The 15175-nt window shown below is 37.0% G+C and overlaps 1 protein-coding gene and 1 long non-coding RNA gene across 2 annotated transcripts; one reads left to right on the top strand and one right to left on the bottom strand.

Annotated features, from left to right (window-relative positions):
- Nucleotides 1-1387: 1387 nt before the first annotated feature.
- LOC126625327 (uncharacterized) lies at nucleotides 1388-3040 on the top strand. Its single transcript, XR_007624385.1, has 3 exons — nucleotides 1388-1570; nucleotides 1790-1866; nucleotides 2736-3040. It is a non-coding gene; the product is annotated as an uncharacterized LOC126625327 (long non-coding RNA).
- Nucleotides 3041-5938: 2898 nt separating this feature from the next.
- LOC126625325 (probable CoA ligase CCL9) lies at nucleotides 5939-8043 on the bottom strand. Its single transcript, XM_050294413.1, has 4 exons — nucleotides 7755-8043; nucleotides 6604-7648; nucleotides 6408-6511; nucleotides 5939-6330 (listed from the first exon to the last, which is right to left on the bottom strand). The coding sequence occupies exons 1-4, from the start codon at nucleotides 7953-7955 to the stop codon at nucleotides 6112-6114; spliced, it is 1569 nt and encodes a 522-aa protein (XP_050150370.1). The 5' UTR covers nucleotides 7956-8043; the 3' UTR covers nucleotides 5939-6111.
- Between the last annotated feature and the right edge of the window lie 7132 nt (nucleotides 8044-15175).

The raw sequence follows: 15175 nt of genomic DNA, 5'->3' as shown, positions 1-15175 counted from the left end.
GAGAGATGTGGCTCAATTTGTGGCTAACTGCACGGTATGTCAACAAATTAAGGCAGAAAATCAAAAGCCCGCTGGACCCCTACAATTACTACCTGTTTCTGAGTGGAAGTGGGACAATGTCACCATGGATTTTATGAGTGGCTTGCCAAAGTCTAAGAAAGGGTATGATTCTATTTGGGTGATTGTTGACAGGCCTATTTCCTTCCAGTGAAAACTGCATATTCTTTATCAACCTTGAGTGATATCTACATAAGGGAAATTATTAAATTGCATGGAATTCCCTTATCAATAATCTCTGATAGAGATCCTCGGTTCACGTCTCAATTTTGGAAAAGCTTGCACAATGCGTTGGGAACAAAACTACAGTTTAGCACCGCGTACCATCCTTAAACGGATAGACAGTCAGAGAGACTCATCCAGATACTTGAGGATATGCTAAGGGCTTGTGTGCTAGATTTTAAAGGTAACTGGTGTGATTACCTGCCTTTGGTAGAATTTTCGTACAATAATAGTTATCAGTCAAGTATAGGCATGGCTCCTTTTGAGGCTTTGTATGGGAGACCATGTCGATCTCCGTTATGTTGGGCAGAGGCAGAAGATTTCAGTCTTCTTGGCCCTGAATTAATTCAAGAAACTAATGAGAAGATCAAGATTATTAAAGATAGGTTACGTACTGCTCAAAGTAGACAAAAGAGCTACGCTGATCGAAGACGGAGACTGCTAGAATTCCAAGTTGGTGATTTTGTTCTCTTGAAAATTAGTCCTCGCAAGGGAGTTTCAAGATTTGGAAAGAGTGGAAAATTAGCTTCGAGATATATTGGTTCTTTCGAAATAGTAAAACGAGTTGGTGAAGTTGCCTACCAACTTGCCTTGCCTTCTTCTCTAGCACATGTGCATGATGTATTCCACGTGTCAATGCTACAGAAGAGTCAACCTAATGCAACTCAAGTGATAGAATGGGATGAGGTGCCACTTCAAGACGATGTTACATAAGAAGAACAACCTACTCAAATCTGGGATCGAAAAGAAAAGACCTTGAGAAATCGGGTAATTCCTTTAATCAAAGTTCTTTGGAAGCTTCATGGGACTGAAGAGGCCACTTGGGAAGTTGAGTCTGAGATGCTTGAGAAGCATCCACATCTATTCCAAAATTAAGGTACTTACTCTATGAAAATTTCGAGGACGAAATTTATTTTAAGGAGGGTGGATTGTAATATCCCGAAAATTTTAAGTGGGGATTAAGAGTGAATCACTTGTGATCTTTGTTAGCAAAAATTGATTTGCCTTATTTGAGGTTAGATCAATTGGCTTTTGGCCATTAAAAAAAAAAATATATATATATATAAAGAAAAAAAAGGTAAAGTTGACATTTGGGATAAAAAAAAAAAGGGATGGGTTCTAAAAATCCATATTTTCCCTTCCTGCCTTCCCTCCAGCCGAAAGTAATGAAAGGGGTTTACCCCTTTTAGCTCTTCACTTGTCAAAAAGGAAATCTAAGTAAGATGAGTTTAGTTTTCTTTGCTTTTGAAGATTAGAACAAGTGAGGATCTTTCCTTTGTCTCCATTTAAGGTATCTATTTCTTACCTTTGGGATCTATTTGATTTTTATGGTTTGTTAACCCATGAATTAGTTTGGGTGGGAGTAAAAGAACATGAAGGTATCATAGTTCATGTTATAGTTTTAGAGTTGAGCACCAAGTGTTTGATTTAAGTCCCCAATTAACCTTGAATTAGGGTATGTTGTTAGATATTTGTATAGGTGGTGTGTAATGATTTTTCTTGTTTATAGATAAGGTAGAGAAGGACAAGGGGACGACACAAGTCGACGAACACCCTGGAAGTTGAATATCAAGAAATTGTGTTGAGGTAGGGGAGTTTTAATCAAAAATAAAATATTTTGGTTTTTCATTTTTTACTTGATCAAGGATTGATGGCATTTGAGCATTATTTGAAGCTTACTTAAAATGTTTTCTTTTTCGATTATGTGAAAGAAGTGAAGAAAATATTTCACTATGGTTTGATCTTAATGATTTGAATTCCGTTACTACAACTTTGGTGAGTTTAAAGTGATTGAAATGATTTTTCAAGATTTTGTTTTGATGTGCATGCCTCTTATTATACTCAATACCAAATACTGAAGCATCTCAATACGAATGTCAAATTGTGAAAGTAGATGGAAAGTGGTGTAATACATGTGCAGTTGAGAATGTTGAGAAATGTATGAATGGGCACAATGACCCGTAAAGTTGTTTGATTATGGGCACAATGACCCAAGGTTCCACGGGGAAAGCTCCATGCGTGGGGGCTGTGAGAATGAGTTACGAAAGTGATAAATACATGTGATATGTGTATTGGCCAGGTATATTACGGTTCTTTCCAATCTGCTTGTCACTTGTTTGGGATAAAAGAAGATCTTTGTGATTTGGTGTGCTAGTGATTCTTTAAATGATAATGGCTTTGTTATTCTTAGGACAAAAGAAGTGATTTTTGAACTTGTGTGTTGTACCGTTGTTATCAAGCTGCTAATGCTCCGAAACCTTTGGTTTTTTTGTCACATGTTACTTTCCATAAATTTTTTGGCAAATTTCAAATTGTTGGATTACGTGGTGGTGAAAATAAACTGTTTTGAATCACTTTTATTACTTTCGGCATGCACTAGAGATTTTAAATGACTACGGACTTACCCTTACTGGGCATTTTATGCTCACCCCGTTTTTCTAAACATGTACTTTCAGGTGTGTAGAGTCGACTAGCTGATTTTCAAGTGGCAGCTCTAGTGTGGATTAGTTGACAGGAGTCCAGGCGTACACTTCTTTTGGGTGAGCTGCCAAAGTGTTTGTATAGTTAGTTTCTGTTTGTAAATGATCCTTTTGTGGCGTAGTAGACTAAAATGATATCGACCTCGGTGGGTTGGAAATTCTACTTACCTGGGCCATGAAAACCATGTATATATAACTGCTCGTCTTTTGGCTTGTACAGTTTTGCTCATGTGCATTTTCCTCAAATAGCCTGAAAATGTTTTCTTGTTAGAAGCCCTAAAGGTCTTTTGTGAACTTATTTTAATCTGTAAGGTTTTATGAACGGCTCTTGAAGAATCACTATGAGCTTGGTTATGTTTAAAATTGTGGGTGTGTATCTATTACCTAAGTGGTATGTTGAAAAAAAATTCAGATTTTTGTTCCTTGGAATATAAATAGTTTTATTTGCAAAGTAATTTGGAACTGCTAAAATTGTTCTTACAGGAAAACAGCAGCATGCCTGTTTTAGTTTTAACATTTTCCTATACTTCCCGATCTCGAAAATCAATGAAATTTTGACACAACTTAGTTTCATGGATCTACTTTGGATCTGGAAATGTTCACGCATTTTGGTTGAACGAGCTATTTTCGGTGAATTTTAAGGTTCAGGTCACTTTTGTAGTTTGTATTACCATGAGATCTTTAACGCTATTTCTTTAAATTGACTTTTGTAGTTTAACTTTATGGAAATTGGGGGATTTAAATTTTCATCGACATAATCTTAAGATGAGATTTGTTTTGCATCCTTAAACAACCACTTTTTTCTATTTATTTTACTTAATCTCACACCTCAAGTTTTGGAGTGTGACAGGTATTATGTTTCGTGTAAATGAGTGACACATAATAGATAATTAGATGTATAGTAAGCATATACCAAGGTTTAGGTTGGTGAGCAAAAATGCTCCTTATAGTGTTGTGCGTGCTTCTCAACAATATGACAAGATCATAAATATTGTTATTAGTCAAGCAATCTCAGTAGCCCGTAGGCTACAAATCATTTCAGCTCTAAAGTTGTTTTCTACAAATATGTCTACTATCGAATCTATCATATAAGATGTCAAGTTTTTGCTACATTTGATCACTGAATCTACTACGTCCCACATCCGTCGCCAAGCAAACTTTGTAACTCATAAGCTTGTTCGTTTTGCCCTCCATAGTGGAACTGATTGTGCTAGGTCCGATGAAACTCCCTCTTTGATTTGCGACTTTATTGAGGAGGATAGTTTCATCCCTTGTATTGAGTAGTATATTCTATCCTCTTCTTGGCTTTGAATAAAAATCATATCGACTTTTGAAAAATATAAAAATTTTATGAACTAGAAATCTTTCACTGAAGATTGACTATAGTAATTATTCCGTACTATAATACGAAAAGTAGTAATGATGTGACGGTTAAATATAAAAAAAAATAAAAAACAAGTTTTGTGGAAGGTACAACCAAAGAAAGTGGATTATTACAGTAATACATTTCCCTTATAAAAGTAAAAAGGCCGCCACCATTTGAGTAAGTGGCGATCGACTTGGAGTTGGAAAGTGGCAAAGTATGAGCCCTCGGAATCAAAACCAACCCAGATAAATAGTCCTAGCCCTACAAAGCCAGGGGAATCAAAGTCGAATCAAACAACATCCTCGTCAATATTCATTGTGGTCAAATAAAATACGCGCACACCAGTCCACTACACGTTAACAATTGTGCCACTGTCACACCAATGTGTTTTAAAGGGTAAATTACACAGTAGCCCTTCAGGTTTTAAGGTTTATTACAACCCCATACAACAACTTTAAAACATTTCACTTCATACCTCAAGTACTATTTTATTTCAATATAATACATCCGTTAGATTTTTCATCCATTAATCCGTTAAATGCTGACGTGGCTGCCACATTTGTGCCACGTGGTTACCAAATATCTGCCACGTGGCAAAAAAATAATTTTTTAATTTTTTTTTAAAACCTGAATTTTCTCAACCAAAAAAAAAAATTTGAAACCCACATCTGCAACCAGCGATCAGAAGGAGGAAAAGAAAAAAAAAATTTGTCCCTCCCCAAGCAACCCTCCCCCCACCCCGACCCAGCTCCCTTCCTCCCCTCCCGTCCCCCCCCTCCCCCCCCCGCGCCCAGCGACCCTCCCCCCACCCCAACCCAGCTCCCTTTTCCCCCCCCCCTTTTTTTTCTTCCTCCGACGACCCTCCTCCCGTCCCCACCCCCGCGCCCAGCGACCCTCCCCCCCACCCTGATCTCTTCTTCCTCTTCCTCTTCTTCCTCTTCTTCTTCTTGCAGTGGGTTTCTATTTTTTTTTTCTTTTTCTTTCTTCCTCCCTCCTCTTCTTCTTCTTGCAAATGTGGGTTTCAAATTTTTTTTTTTTTATGAGAAAATTCAGGTTTTTTAAAAAAATTAAAAAATTATTTTATTTGTCATGTGGCATATATGTGGCAGCCACGTCAGCATTTAACATATCCATGGATGGAAAATGTAACGGTTGTATGAAATTGAAATAAAATAGTACTGGAGGTATGAAAGTGAAATGTTTTAAAGATGTTGTATAAGATTGCAATAGACCTCAAACCTGAAGGACTACTATGTAATTTACCCAATAAAAAATTAAAAACTTAAATGTTAAAATGATCTCAGTATTATTAAGAATATTTTTATCTGCCACTTAGTACTACATTCTGATGGTATTCCTCTTCATTTGAAAGTGAGAGATCTTAGGTTCGAATCTCGTTAATGGCGAATTCGATATCAAATTAGGTTGTCCATTGTGTAGTTTAGCAGAACTCTCCATCTTCTTAGTATAAAAATATTGATATATTAGAAAGAAAAAAAAGAATACCATCATATAATCTCTGAAAATTTCATAAATTGTAATAAACTTATTTATAAAATTACTTATTTGATTTAAAATATTTTCAAATGAAATAAAATTAAAAATTAAAAAAAAAATTATTCTCCTCCCAATTCCCCAACCTTCTCCCTAAAGATAACCCCTCTTCTTTTTATGTCACCCTTAATAATTTTTCAGATTGGAAGTATTATCTCTTATACATGTGTATTATGTCTCATTGATTAGGATTGTTTATGTGAAGAGAAATGGTAATTTATATTTCTTATAATTTTTCATATGAATTTTTTACGAGAGGTTGAATGAAATGTCCTTAATTGGCTAATAAAGATAAACATGATGACCAACTTGGCCAAATTGAAAACGGGAATTAAATTGACCATATGATTATAACACATGACCATTTTAACATTTAAGCCAAAATTAAACTAAAAAATGTTCTTGTGCTAGGCTGGTGGAATTGTAGTAGAATTAAGCGCCAAACTTGGGAACTTTGGCGGTGGATATTTGTGCAAGGAAGTGCTCCCCCACGATCCGCCGTTGGATTTTCCCGGTGGCAGTTTTCGGAAGAGAGTCGGTGATGAACACCTTCTTGGGTACTTTGAAAGAAGCCAGATTCTTCTTGCAATGTCGCATCACTTGTTCCTCGTCTAAGCTCGAGCCTTCTCTTGGGATTACGGCACAGTTAATCTACAAACGTAACACATTATACGTAAATAATCAAGCACAAACAATATCGACTTCTTGAAATGTCGCATCGCTTATACCTCTTCGCCATATTTATCATCAGGAACTCCAAATGCAACGCCTTGGGCAACCTCTGGATGTGACAAAAGCACTGCATCGACTTCAATCGGCGAAATCTTCTCCCCTGAAAGCAACAATACAAAACACATTGTCAGCCACACTTCACTACCGCATTTTATCAAACCCTTGGAGTGCACTTTGGATTCATCTGGTTACCTCCGCGGTTAATCAGCTCCTTAATCCGACCCACCAGGCTCAAATACCCATCGGAATCCAAAACTCCGATGTCCCCAGTATGAAACCACCCGAACAAGAAAGCTGCTTTGTTCGCTTCTGCGTTGTTCTTGTACCCTTTAGTCACATTGGGCCCTCTAATGCAAACCTCGCCGTTCACGCCCTCCGGCTGAATCGCACCGTTCTCGTCCAAAATCGCAAGCTCCTGACCCACGGGTCGACCAACTGACCCGGGCTTGTGGGCTCCGTCTTCCGGTAACGGATTCGAACACATCAAATGGGTCGCCTCCGTCATCGCATAGGCCTCTAAAACCGGCGCGCCGAACGATTCTTCCAGCCGCGCCAAAATAGACGGAGCCAGCGAGGCGCTGCAGCTCCGGATAAACCGGAGATTCGGGTATTGCGGTTCGGGTTTGCTGCTGTGGCGGTCGAGGATGATTTGGTGGATGGTGGGGACTGCGGTGTACCACGTGGCGTTGTATGCGACCATGTCGGACCAAAAGGTTGAAGCGGAGAATCGACCCGCGGCTGGGAGGGCCACAGCGGCGCCGGCGGAGAAGGAACTCAATAACCCGGCGATTAATCCGTGGACGTGAAATAAAGGGAGGACGACCACCGTCGAGTCCGACTCAGTGAGTCTGTAGACAGATTTGATGTTCTGGACGGAGGAGGCCAGATTGAGCTGCGTCAAGGGGACTCCCTTGGGCCGGCTCGTGGTGCCCGACGTGTGGAGGAAGATCGCCACGTCGGACGGGTCGTTGACGAGTTGCGATACCGAGTCGGGGCTCGCCTCGACGGCGGATGAGAGAGTCACGTGGCTGGCGGCGTCGGACAGGTTGGCGGTCAAGTGAGGAATGTTGAGCTTCGAAGACGCCGCTTTGGCCGCATGAATCGGTTCTTCCGGCGTGATCAGGAGCTTCGACTCGGAGTCGGAAAGGTAGAACTCGAACTCTTCCGCCGTGTACGCCGCGTTAAGCGGCGCCGCTGTCGCCCGGCACCGAATCACCGCCAAAAACATCACAACAAACTACAGAAAAAGGGGGAAAAAACCCGTCATATATTTTATTTTTTAGTTAAAAAACTTGTTTGGTTGCGGAGAAAATGCTGGGAAACCAAATAAAACGATGAGATACCTCGACGGTGTTGGGGAATGTGAGTGCGACGGTGTCGTTTGGGGCGATGCCGGAGGCAATTAAGAGGGTGGCGGCGTGATCGACGAGCTCCTGCAACCGCGCGTGGGTCAAATCGAATTTTCCGGAAACGGAAAGGGCGCGGTGGTTCGGGAACTCCGCCGCGACCTGCTTCAGCAATCCGGTTAGAGTCGGACTTTTCATTTTTAAGAATAAAATTAAATATTTTGAGAGAATAAAATAGAATAAAATAGAAATAATAAATGGAAGCGAATTTATATGAAGATTCGAGAAGTGAGGTTTGATATTTATAGCGTTCGGGAAAGTGAGGGGAGGGGTGGGATTTGGTGGAGGCTGGAACCGGAGGGGAGACGTGGAGCTCTGTTGCTGGTCAGTTAGAGTGTGCCGCACCTTGGGAGGTGCATATCCAGGTATCCGCGTCATGTCGTTCCTTCCGACACGTCAACAAGTTGCTGGGATGGAGAAATTTTTAGTTGTGATGAAAGATGATATACTACGTGTTTTTATTTAAGTGGTGAAAAATTTTATTTTGTATGTTATTGATTTTTTAACATACATATCTCATTATTTATATAATAGCACTTGATGTATCATTCTATATAACGATCTTAATGAAAAATCTCTTGCCAGGTTGGCCGACCCAGTGGGGACCATCGGCGGGATTGGTTGGGAAATGTGATGGATGATTCGGTGGCGGGGAATGGATGTTGAAAGGGTGGGCGAAGGGAGGACGAAGAGTCGTTTTGGGCTCTTTTATGGGATGGTTGTGGGCCCAGCCCATGTGACTTTCATGGACGGGAACTTCATTTTTAGTGTTATATGCCAATTTTGCTTTGTAGATTTTTTAAATTTTTTTTTGAAATAAAAGATAGGCTTATTTTATTAACACCACACAAATTGTTGAATAAACTTCACATACTTAATACATCCCATATTTTCTTTTTCAATTAAAAATTATATTCATACACCCCATTTCATTTCCCATAATACCCTCACACATACATTCTCAATATACACTATACATTTTCTACATACACCCCATATTTTTTATACACCTCATATTTCTCAAATCTTATAACACTCATTTTTTATTTTGCCGAATGATTTCAAACCATCTAAACATTAGTTTGCCAAATAATTTCAAATTGAATGATTTGAAAAATGTTTAGGTTCATTTGAACGTCTTTCAATAACAATAATAATGACCGTGATTCCACATTGCTCAACTTTTCTTTCGAGAAATTGTGCGACTATGTGGAGTGTCTCAGTCTATTACTACTGATCGTGATTCAACATTTCTCAGTCATTTTTGGATTACCTTGTGGAAATTATTTGGTACAGATTTGTGGCGTAGTACTACGACTCACCCACAGACGGATGGTCAAACCGAGGTTACAAACCGCACCATGGGTAACATGGTTCGTAGTGTTTGTGGGACCTTGCTCTTCCTCAAATTGAACTTGCCTACGACAGTGTTGTTCACAGCATAACTGGCAAGTCTCCTTTCTCCCTACTGTATGCTACTATCCCCAAGCATGTAGTGGGCCTCATCAAGCTCCCTAAGGGTCCAAGTGTGAGTGTTGTTGCTGAAAAGATGGCATAAAGCATCGAGGCTATTAAGGCAAAGGTTTGTGAACGTCTGGCACAGACAAATGCAAAATACAAAGTGGCGGTTGACCAACAAAGGCGTTCCCATGTGTTTCAGGTCAGTGACGCTGTGATGGTGTTTTTGAGGAAAGAAAGATTTCCAGTCGAGACTTACAGCAAGGTCAAGCCTCGCAAGTATGGACCCTATAAGATTCTACAGAAGATTAATGATAATGCTTATGTTGTGGATCTTCCTTCTTCTATGAGCATTTCTCCTACCTTCAATGTTGCTGATCTTTTTGAGTTCTAAAATTAAATAATTATCGATGTCGTCGAAATCACTAAAACAATGAAAAATATAAAGTCTTACCCCATGTGAAAATTTCGAAATACCGATTGCGTGTTCCATTCGTCAAAAATAATTTTTTTCAATCAACATATTTGTAGTTTCATTGGTTAGAGTTTTATTCAACAATGGAGGGTGGGTGGGGTTTTGATAGTTGAAGAAGATAAATAATACGTTAAAAGTGATTTAGGGTCTATTTAGAAATTTTTTATTTTTTTAAACCTAATAAGGTCAAAATTGTCATTGCATAGTAAGATAAATAAGTCATTAATATTAAATTTTAATGTGGGGTGCATTCAACATTTTGTGGGGTGTTAATATAAAAAGCCTAAACGATATTAGCTACATTAAGGAAAAATAAGGTTGACTTAGCCTTATAATAATTTAACAATAATGTGGTTTAAATTCTTTTTTGGAGAGAATTGAATCTAAAACCTCTAACTTACAAGTGAAGAGGAACAAGACTAGACTGTAAATTAAGTGATTAGATTTTAAATGTTTAACGCTTGTAGTTGTAGGAGGATGCTGGATCCTCTTTGTGGGGATGTTAGCGATCCTCATATCCTAACCGAACATCTTACATGATGTAGCCAATTTTCGTTAGATACTATTTGTATTTAATTTTAATAAAAAAATTCAAATGATTCTGACCGCTTAATATACGACGAATGATCAAGATGTGAGAATCCTTAAATCCCACAATTTAGATCCGGTTGAGATCCAAATCCGTTGTAGGCAATGGCATGTAGGGAAGGGGACTTTGTTGACGTCATCATATTTGCATTTGTCTGCATCGGAACTTTTTGTTTTTTTTAAAAAATAATTAAGTGCTTTTCTTATTATATTTTTTATACCGTATATGTACTATTCGTCTAATAGCAATGAACATGTATTTGCGGCTCTACTTCTAATAGAGTTTGCAACTGATAATCATATTAACATAAATGTAGATCAGTAAGTGTAGCTTTACTCTAATTTCTTTTAAATCATACATATATAGCTTGTAATCGATAATTATATCAACATAAAATCAACAAAATAAACACAAGAGTGATTGTATTCATGTCTCATTGTAGCAAAAATGATTGACTGGAGTCGTCAAGGAACCTTAATAATTTTTCCATATTAATTTTGTAAAATATATTTAGCAAAACTAATCTTTATATTAATCATAATAGTATTACGGTTTAAATTTCATTATTATTTTATTAGCTTTCCGACGTAGGAATATTTTTAATATAAATATTAGCGTATTAGATGTTGATTTTTTTATTTTTTGGTAACGAAATCTTTAGTTAATTGAAAAAAAATGGCACCACACATTTTGTTGATGACTGGAAGAAACACCGGGCCTAGCCACCAGCGAGGCAATCAGTGCCTTCTCATAAGAGCAAGAAAAGAGCAAGTCCACCCAGAGGCGGCTTCCGGAGGGAGTGAAAACTAATCTCAGGGTTCTAAAGCCCCTTATTTATAATGTAATAATGTTGTACTTGTACATTAAAAAAAAATAGTTTTATTAACACTTTAAAATCTTTTTGTGTACGTGTAATTTTCTTTTAAATATAAAAATTTGAAACGCACAATGAGATATTTGAAGTGTTCATAACAACATCCTAAATCTAGCAAAAAAAAAAAAAAAAAACACCCTAAAAACGTTTTTTTATTCTAATTTTATTATATCATAATGCTTTATATTGGATGAGGATCCTCTCCGGATCCTCTTTGTGAGGATCTCGAGAATCCTCCAAGCGAATCAGTTTATCGTACATCGTGCGACCAGTTTTCATAGGTACTATTTATATTCAATTTTATATAAAAGAATTTATAATGATTTCTGACCACACGATATACGATTGGAGGATCCTTGGGATCCTCATAAAGAGGATCCATAGAGGATCATAATTCCCTTATATTCAAGTGAAACTTTAAAGTTAGAGTTATTGAAGCTTCTTTTCTTGTTTGGTTGTTTAAGATTGAATTGCTTTGGATTATTTAGTAAAGATTATGTTTGTAGCTCTTTTTACGTATTATTTCATGACATTTGTAATCTTACAATCAGTGAGTCCTAAAATTTGTTATGATTTAATTTATTGCTTTCTAGTATCAATACATTATCCTACTTTTTTCTTCTTTTTTTTTGGGAAAACCATCTTAAAGAGGCGCCCTTTTTTTAAATTTCACATAGGTCTCTTGAAATCTTAGAGATAGCCCTCAATCCACCCATTACCCAAAAGGCAGGGTAAGGGCTGCCAAATTGCTGTTTAGCCCGAAAAAAAAACACTTTCACCTGTCCATTTTGTGGGGGGCAATTGATGGGCCAACACATGACCATCCAACATCCCGAGCAATTTGAGCCCGACCATGCAGCAGCAGGCAAGGCTGACGTTAGTATGACATCAGCCATGTTCGAGTGAGCGGAGCTGGCAACTTCGGTTATTGTGGGTCCACTGCAGCAGCTCCATCAGAAACCTCAACGTCTTTATGGCGTGGCGAGATGTTAACCCTAGGATTTTCACGGCCTGATGGTCTAGAACAATGAATTTTCAACAATAAAATAAAGTTGAAAAAAATTTATTGGTGTACCACTTGACACATTCTAGTGTGTCAAATTCAATAATAAGAAAAATCAAATGGTCAAGATTAATCCAGTTGTTAAAAATAGAATAAAAAACATAGAAAAGGGGGAAAAAGTTACCTGACCATCTTCTGCATTTGCCTTTTATTTTTAAATAATTATGCTTGTTGTAATGCTATGTTTTGCTTTGTATTTGAAATCAAAATATGAGATTTTTTTTTTAACAAATGATATTATTTATATTAAGGGAGGGAGGGAGTGAGTTTAACCTCATAATAAGTTATCAATAATAATGTGGTTCAAATAACATATTACAGAGTTAACATTGTTGCGCAAAAATAGTAAATTTAAAAGGTACAATTCTTAAGTAAGTGGGCCTCTATTCCAGTGGTGAAAATAAGCGTTAACAGATTTATTGTTTGACAAAAAAAAGAATTGCAATTCTTGATAGAAAATCAATGGGGGGATTATCAATATTGGACGTGTACTTAAGAGGGAGGGAGGGAGGGAGGGGCAGACGGACGACAGAGGGAGCTAGGGAGAGAGAAATAAGGAGAGAGGCCCAATTATGGACAAAGTTGCAGGTTTGAAACAAAGGGAATCGGGTTTCCTGGAAGCCATGGCAAAGCGGTGGGGAGAGGGGTACTTTATAGAGGAGGAGATGGTTGGTTGCTAGAGATTTTTTTTTTTTTTTTTTTCACAAAAGTTCTTTATGTATTTTTCATTTTTCTTGCGTAGCTAGTTCTAAGGTTAAATTTGTCTTTAATAATTTCTTTTAGATGAAATCTGATTAAAAGGGGTTATGTGAAAGAGAATTAAAGCATGAGAAGGTGTTAGTTTAATGTAAACTAGCATTTGCCTACACACTTTGTGTGTATGAACACATTTTTTTTTTGTAAAGTGAGAGAGAGAGAGAGAGAGAGAGAGAGAGAGAGAGAGAATGTTGGGAGAGTGGAAGGTTTTTGTTTTTAGTTTTTTTTTTTAAATTTTAAATATTAGAGATATTTTAATATTATTTGTAGGTGAGGCTTCAATAAAAAACAATAAAATTTGAACTTATGAAATTACATTACTGCCTATCATTTTTTGTGTGATAAAAAATTAAGTTGTCTTTTCACTCTCTTTTGGTTGACAAAGAGAGTTTCAATAATTAGTAGAGATAACACCTTATGTATGAAAAAAAAAAATCACTATTTGACTTTAATGAGAAATGGATGGTCTTTTGGTGGGGCATGTTAAATTTGTTAGTTGGTACTTGGTAGGGTGTTTTTTTTTAAAGAGGTCGTGGTTCGAGTATGATGGTAACTCAAATAGTTGGTACTTAGAGAAAATGTTGGAATTTGAATAAGTACTAACAACATAAGATTTCTACTTTGTTTAGGGTCTAATTTATGCACGTTTGGTATTTTTTTCTTTTTTCTCATAAAAAAACGGCTTCATTTTAAATTAAGCAATAAAAAATGTTTGATAAAAATAAAATATCTTATTTATTTTTAAACCAATTGCTTTTAGACGGTTGTTTTAACAAATAACATGTACATTGCTTTTAAAAGCTAATTTCATAAGACAGGGATAATTTAGCCATCAGATTCACAACCTGTATGAAATGTTAAGGGCTTGTACGTGAGAAAATGACGGTATTAAACTCTAAAGTATGTCAAGTAACTTAAGTTGACGAAAAATTACATAAAATAGCTTTGAATATAATAGCATGGATGAAATTAGCAATTTTTAAAGAATTTAGGGACTTATTTTACCGAAAAAGTAATTCAGATACCTAATTTTCACTAATAGGTCAGCAACTACATCGGCACTTCACCCTTCTTAAAAAGTTGCATTTTTGTTCTTCACTCTTTACAGCATCTGCACCTATTAGTGGAAGGCAAAGGCAATAAAATTGCTTTCACTATTTACTCTAAACAATAATTGCCTTTGTGCAGGTCCATCTGTTTGGAAGGAGGAAGGGCATAGGCGATTGCTATTATTCACAAATATTTTTTTATTATTCTTTTAATGTTTTATTCATCTAACGAAATGACAACATGTCATTCCGAATTAGACCAAACAAATCAGACCAAGACTTTCCCTTCAAAAATTGTTGCCTATGTTAATAACTTTGACACTTTCCAATGATACGTGGAGAAGCCGGCGAAAGTGCATCCAATTAATAGCTCCTAATAGGCCTCTGTCCATGTAAATCCAAAATGGAAGACATTGATGAGATTAAGGAAAAATAATGTATACGTCTTGCGCTTTTAACTTCAATCCAAAACTCGTGTACAAACTCACTACTTAGCATGGAAATTCTTTTATCTAGATCAAAACTTGTAACTGTATGTATTTTCCCTAGCGACTTAATCAACAGTTGGTCGAAGTGTTCGTACATGATGCCTTAAAAGTCGATCACAGTTCTGGTTTGAAAATGACTGAGTGGTGAAAGGACTTTGTTGTTAGCATAATACTAGTTCCTAAACTCGTTGAATCCACTTATCGGACAGTTTCGATGTATGGTGGAAAATACGATCACCCAAGTCTTTCTTGTCATTATGAAATACGAGAAATATCTCTTGAATAATTAGAATTTCCACCACCGTAGTTGGTTGGAATTGAGACTGTGTTGCTGTTGAAGTCCCCACAAATGAGCTCTTACCAAGCCACTTGCACCAATTAAGACATCGGTGTAAGGGTTTTAGTCGCGCTATTTGCAAATTCCATTAAAGGCCTCTAATTGGGCATTCATATCCTTTACACAACCATTAATTTAACATTCAGTGACTAATTGTTAATAAATCAATGATCATGAAAAGAAGAAAATGGATTGCAAAGTCAAATCTTGTTTCATAGATAAAAAAAAGAACGTTACAAAGTTTTCAAGACGGTTAGATTACATGAAAT

The sequence above is a fragment of the Malus sylvestris genome, chromosome 6, assembly GCF_916048215.2.
Source record: "Malus sylvestris chromosome 6, drMalSylv7.2, whole genome shotgun sequence".
Taxonomy (NCBI): domain Eukaryota; kingdom Viridiplantae; phylum Streptophyta; class Magnoliopsida; order Rosales; family Rosaceae; genus Malus; species Malus sylvestris.
The sequence above is the reverse complement of the archived record's forward strand: the minus strand, read 5'-3'. Positions and strand labels throughout refer to the sequence as shown.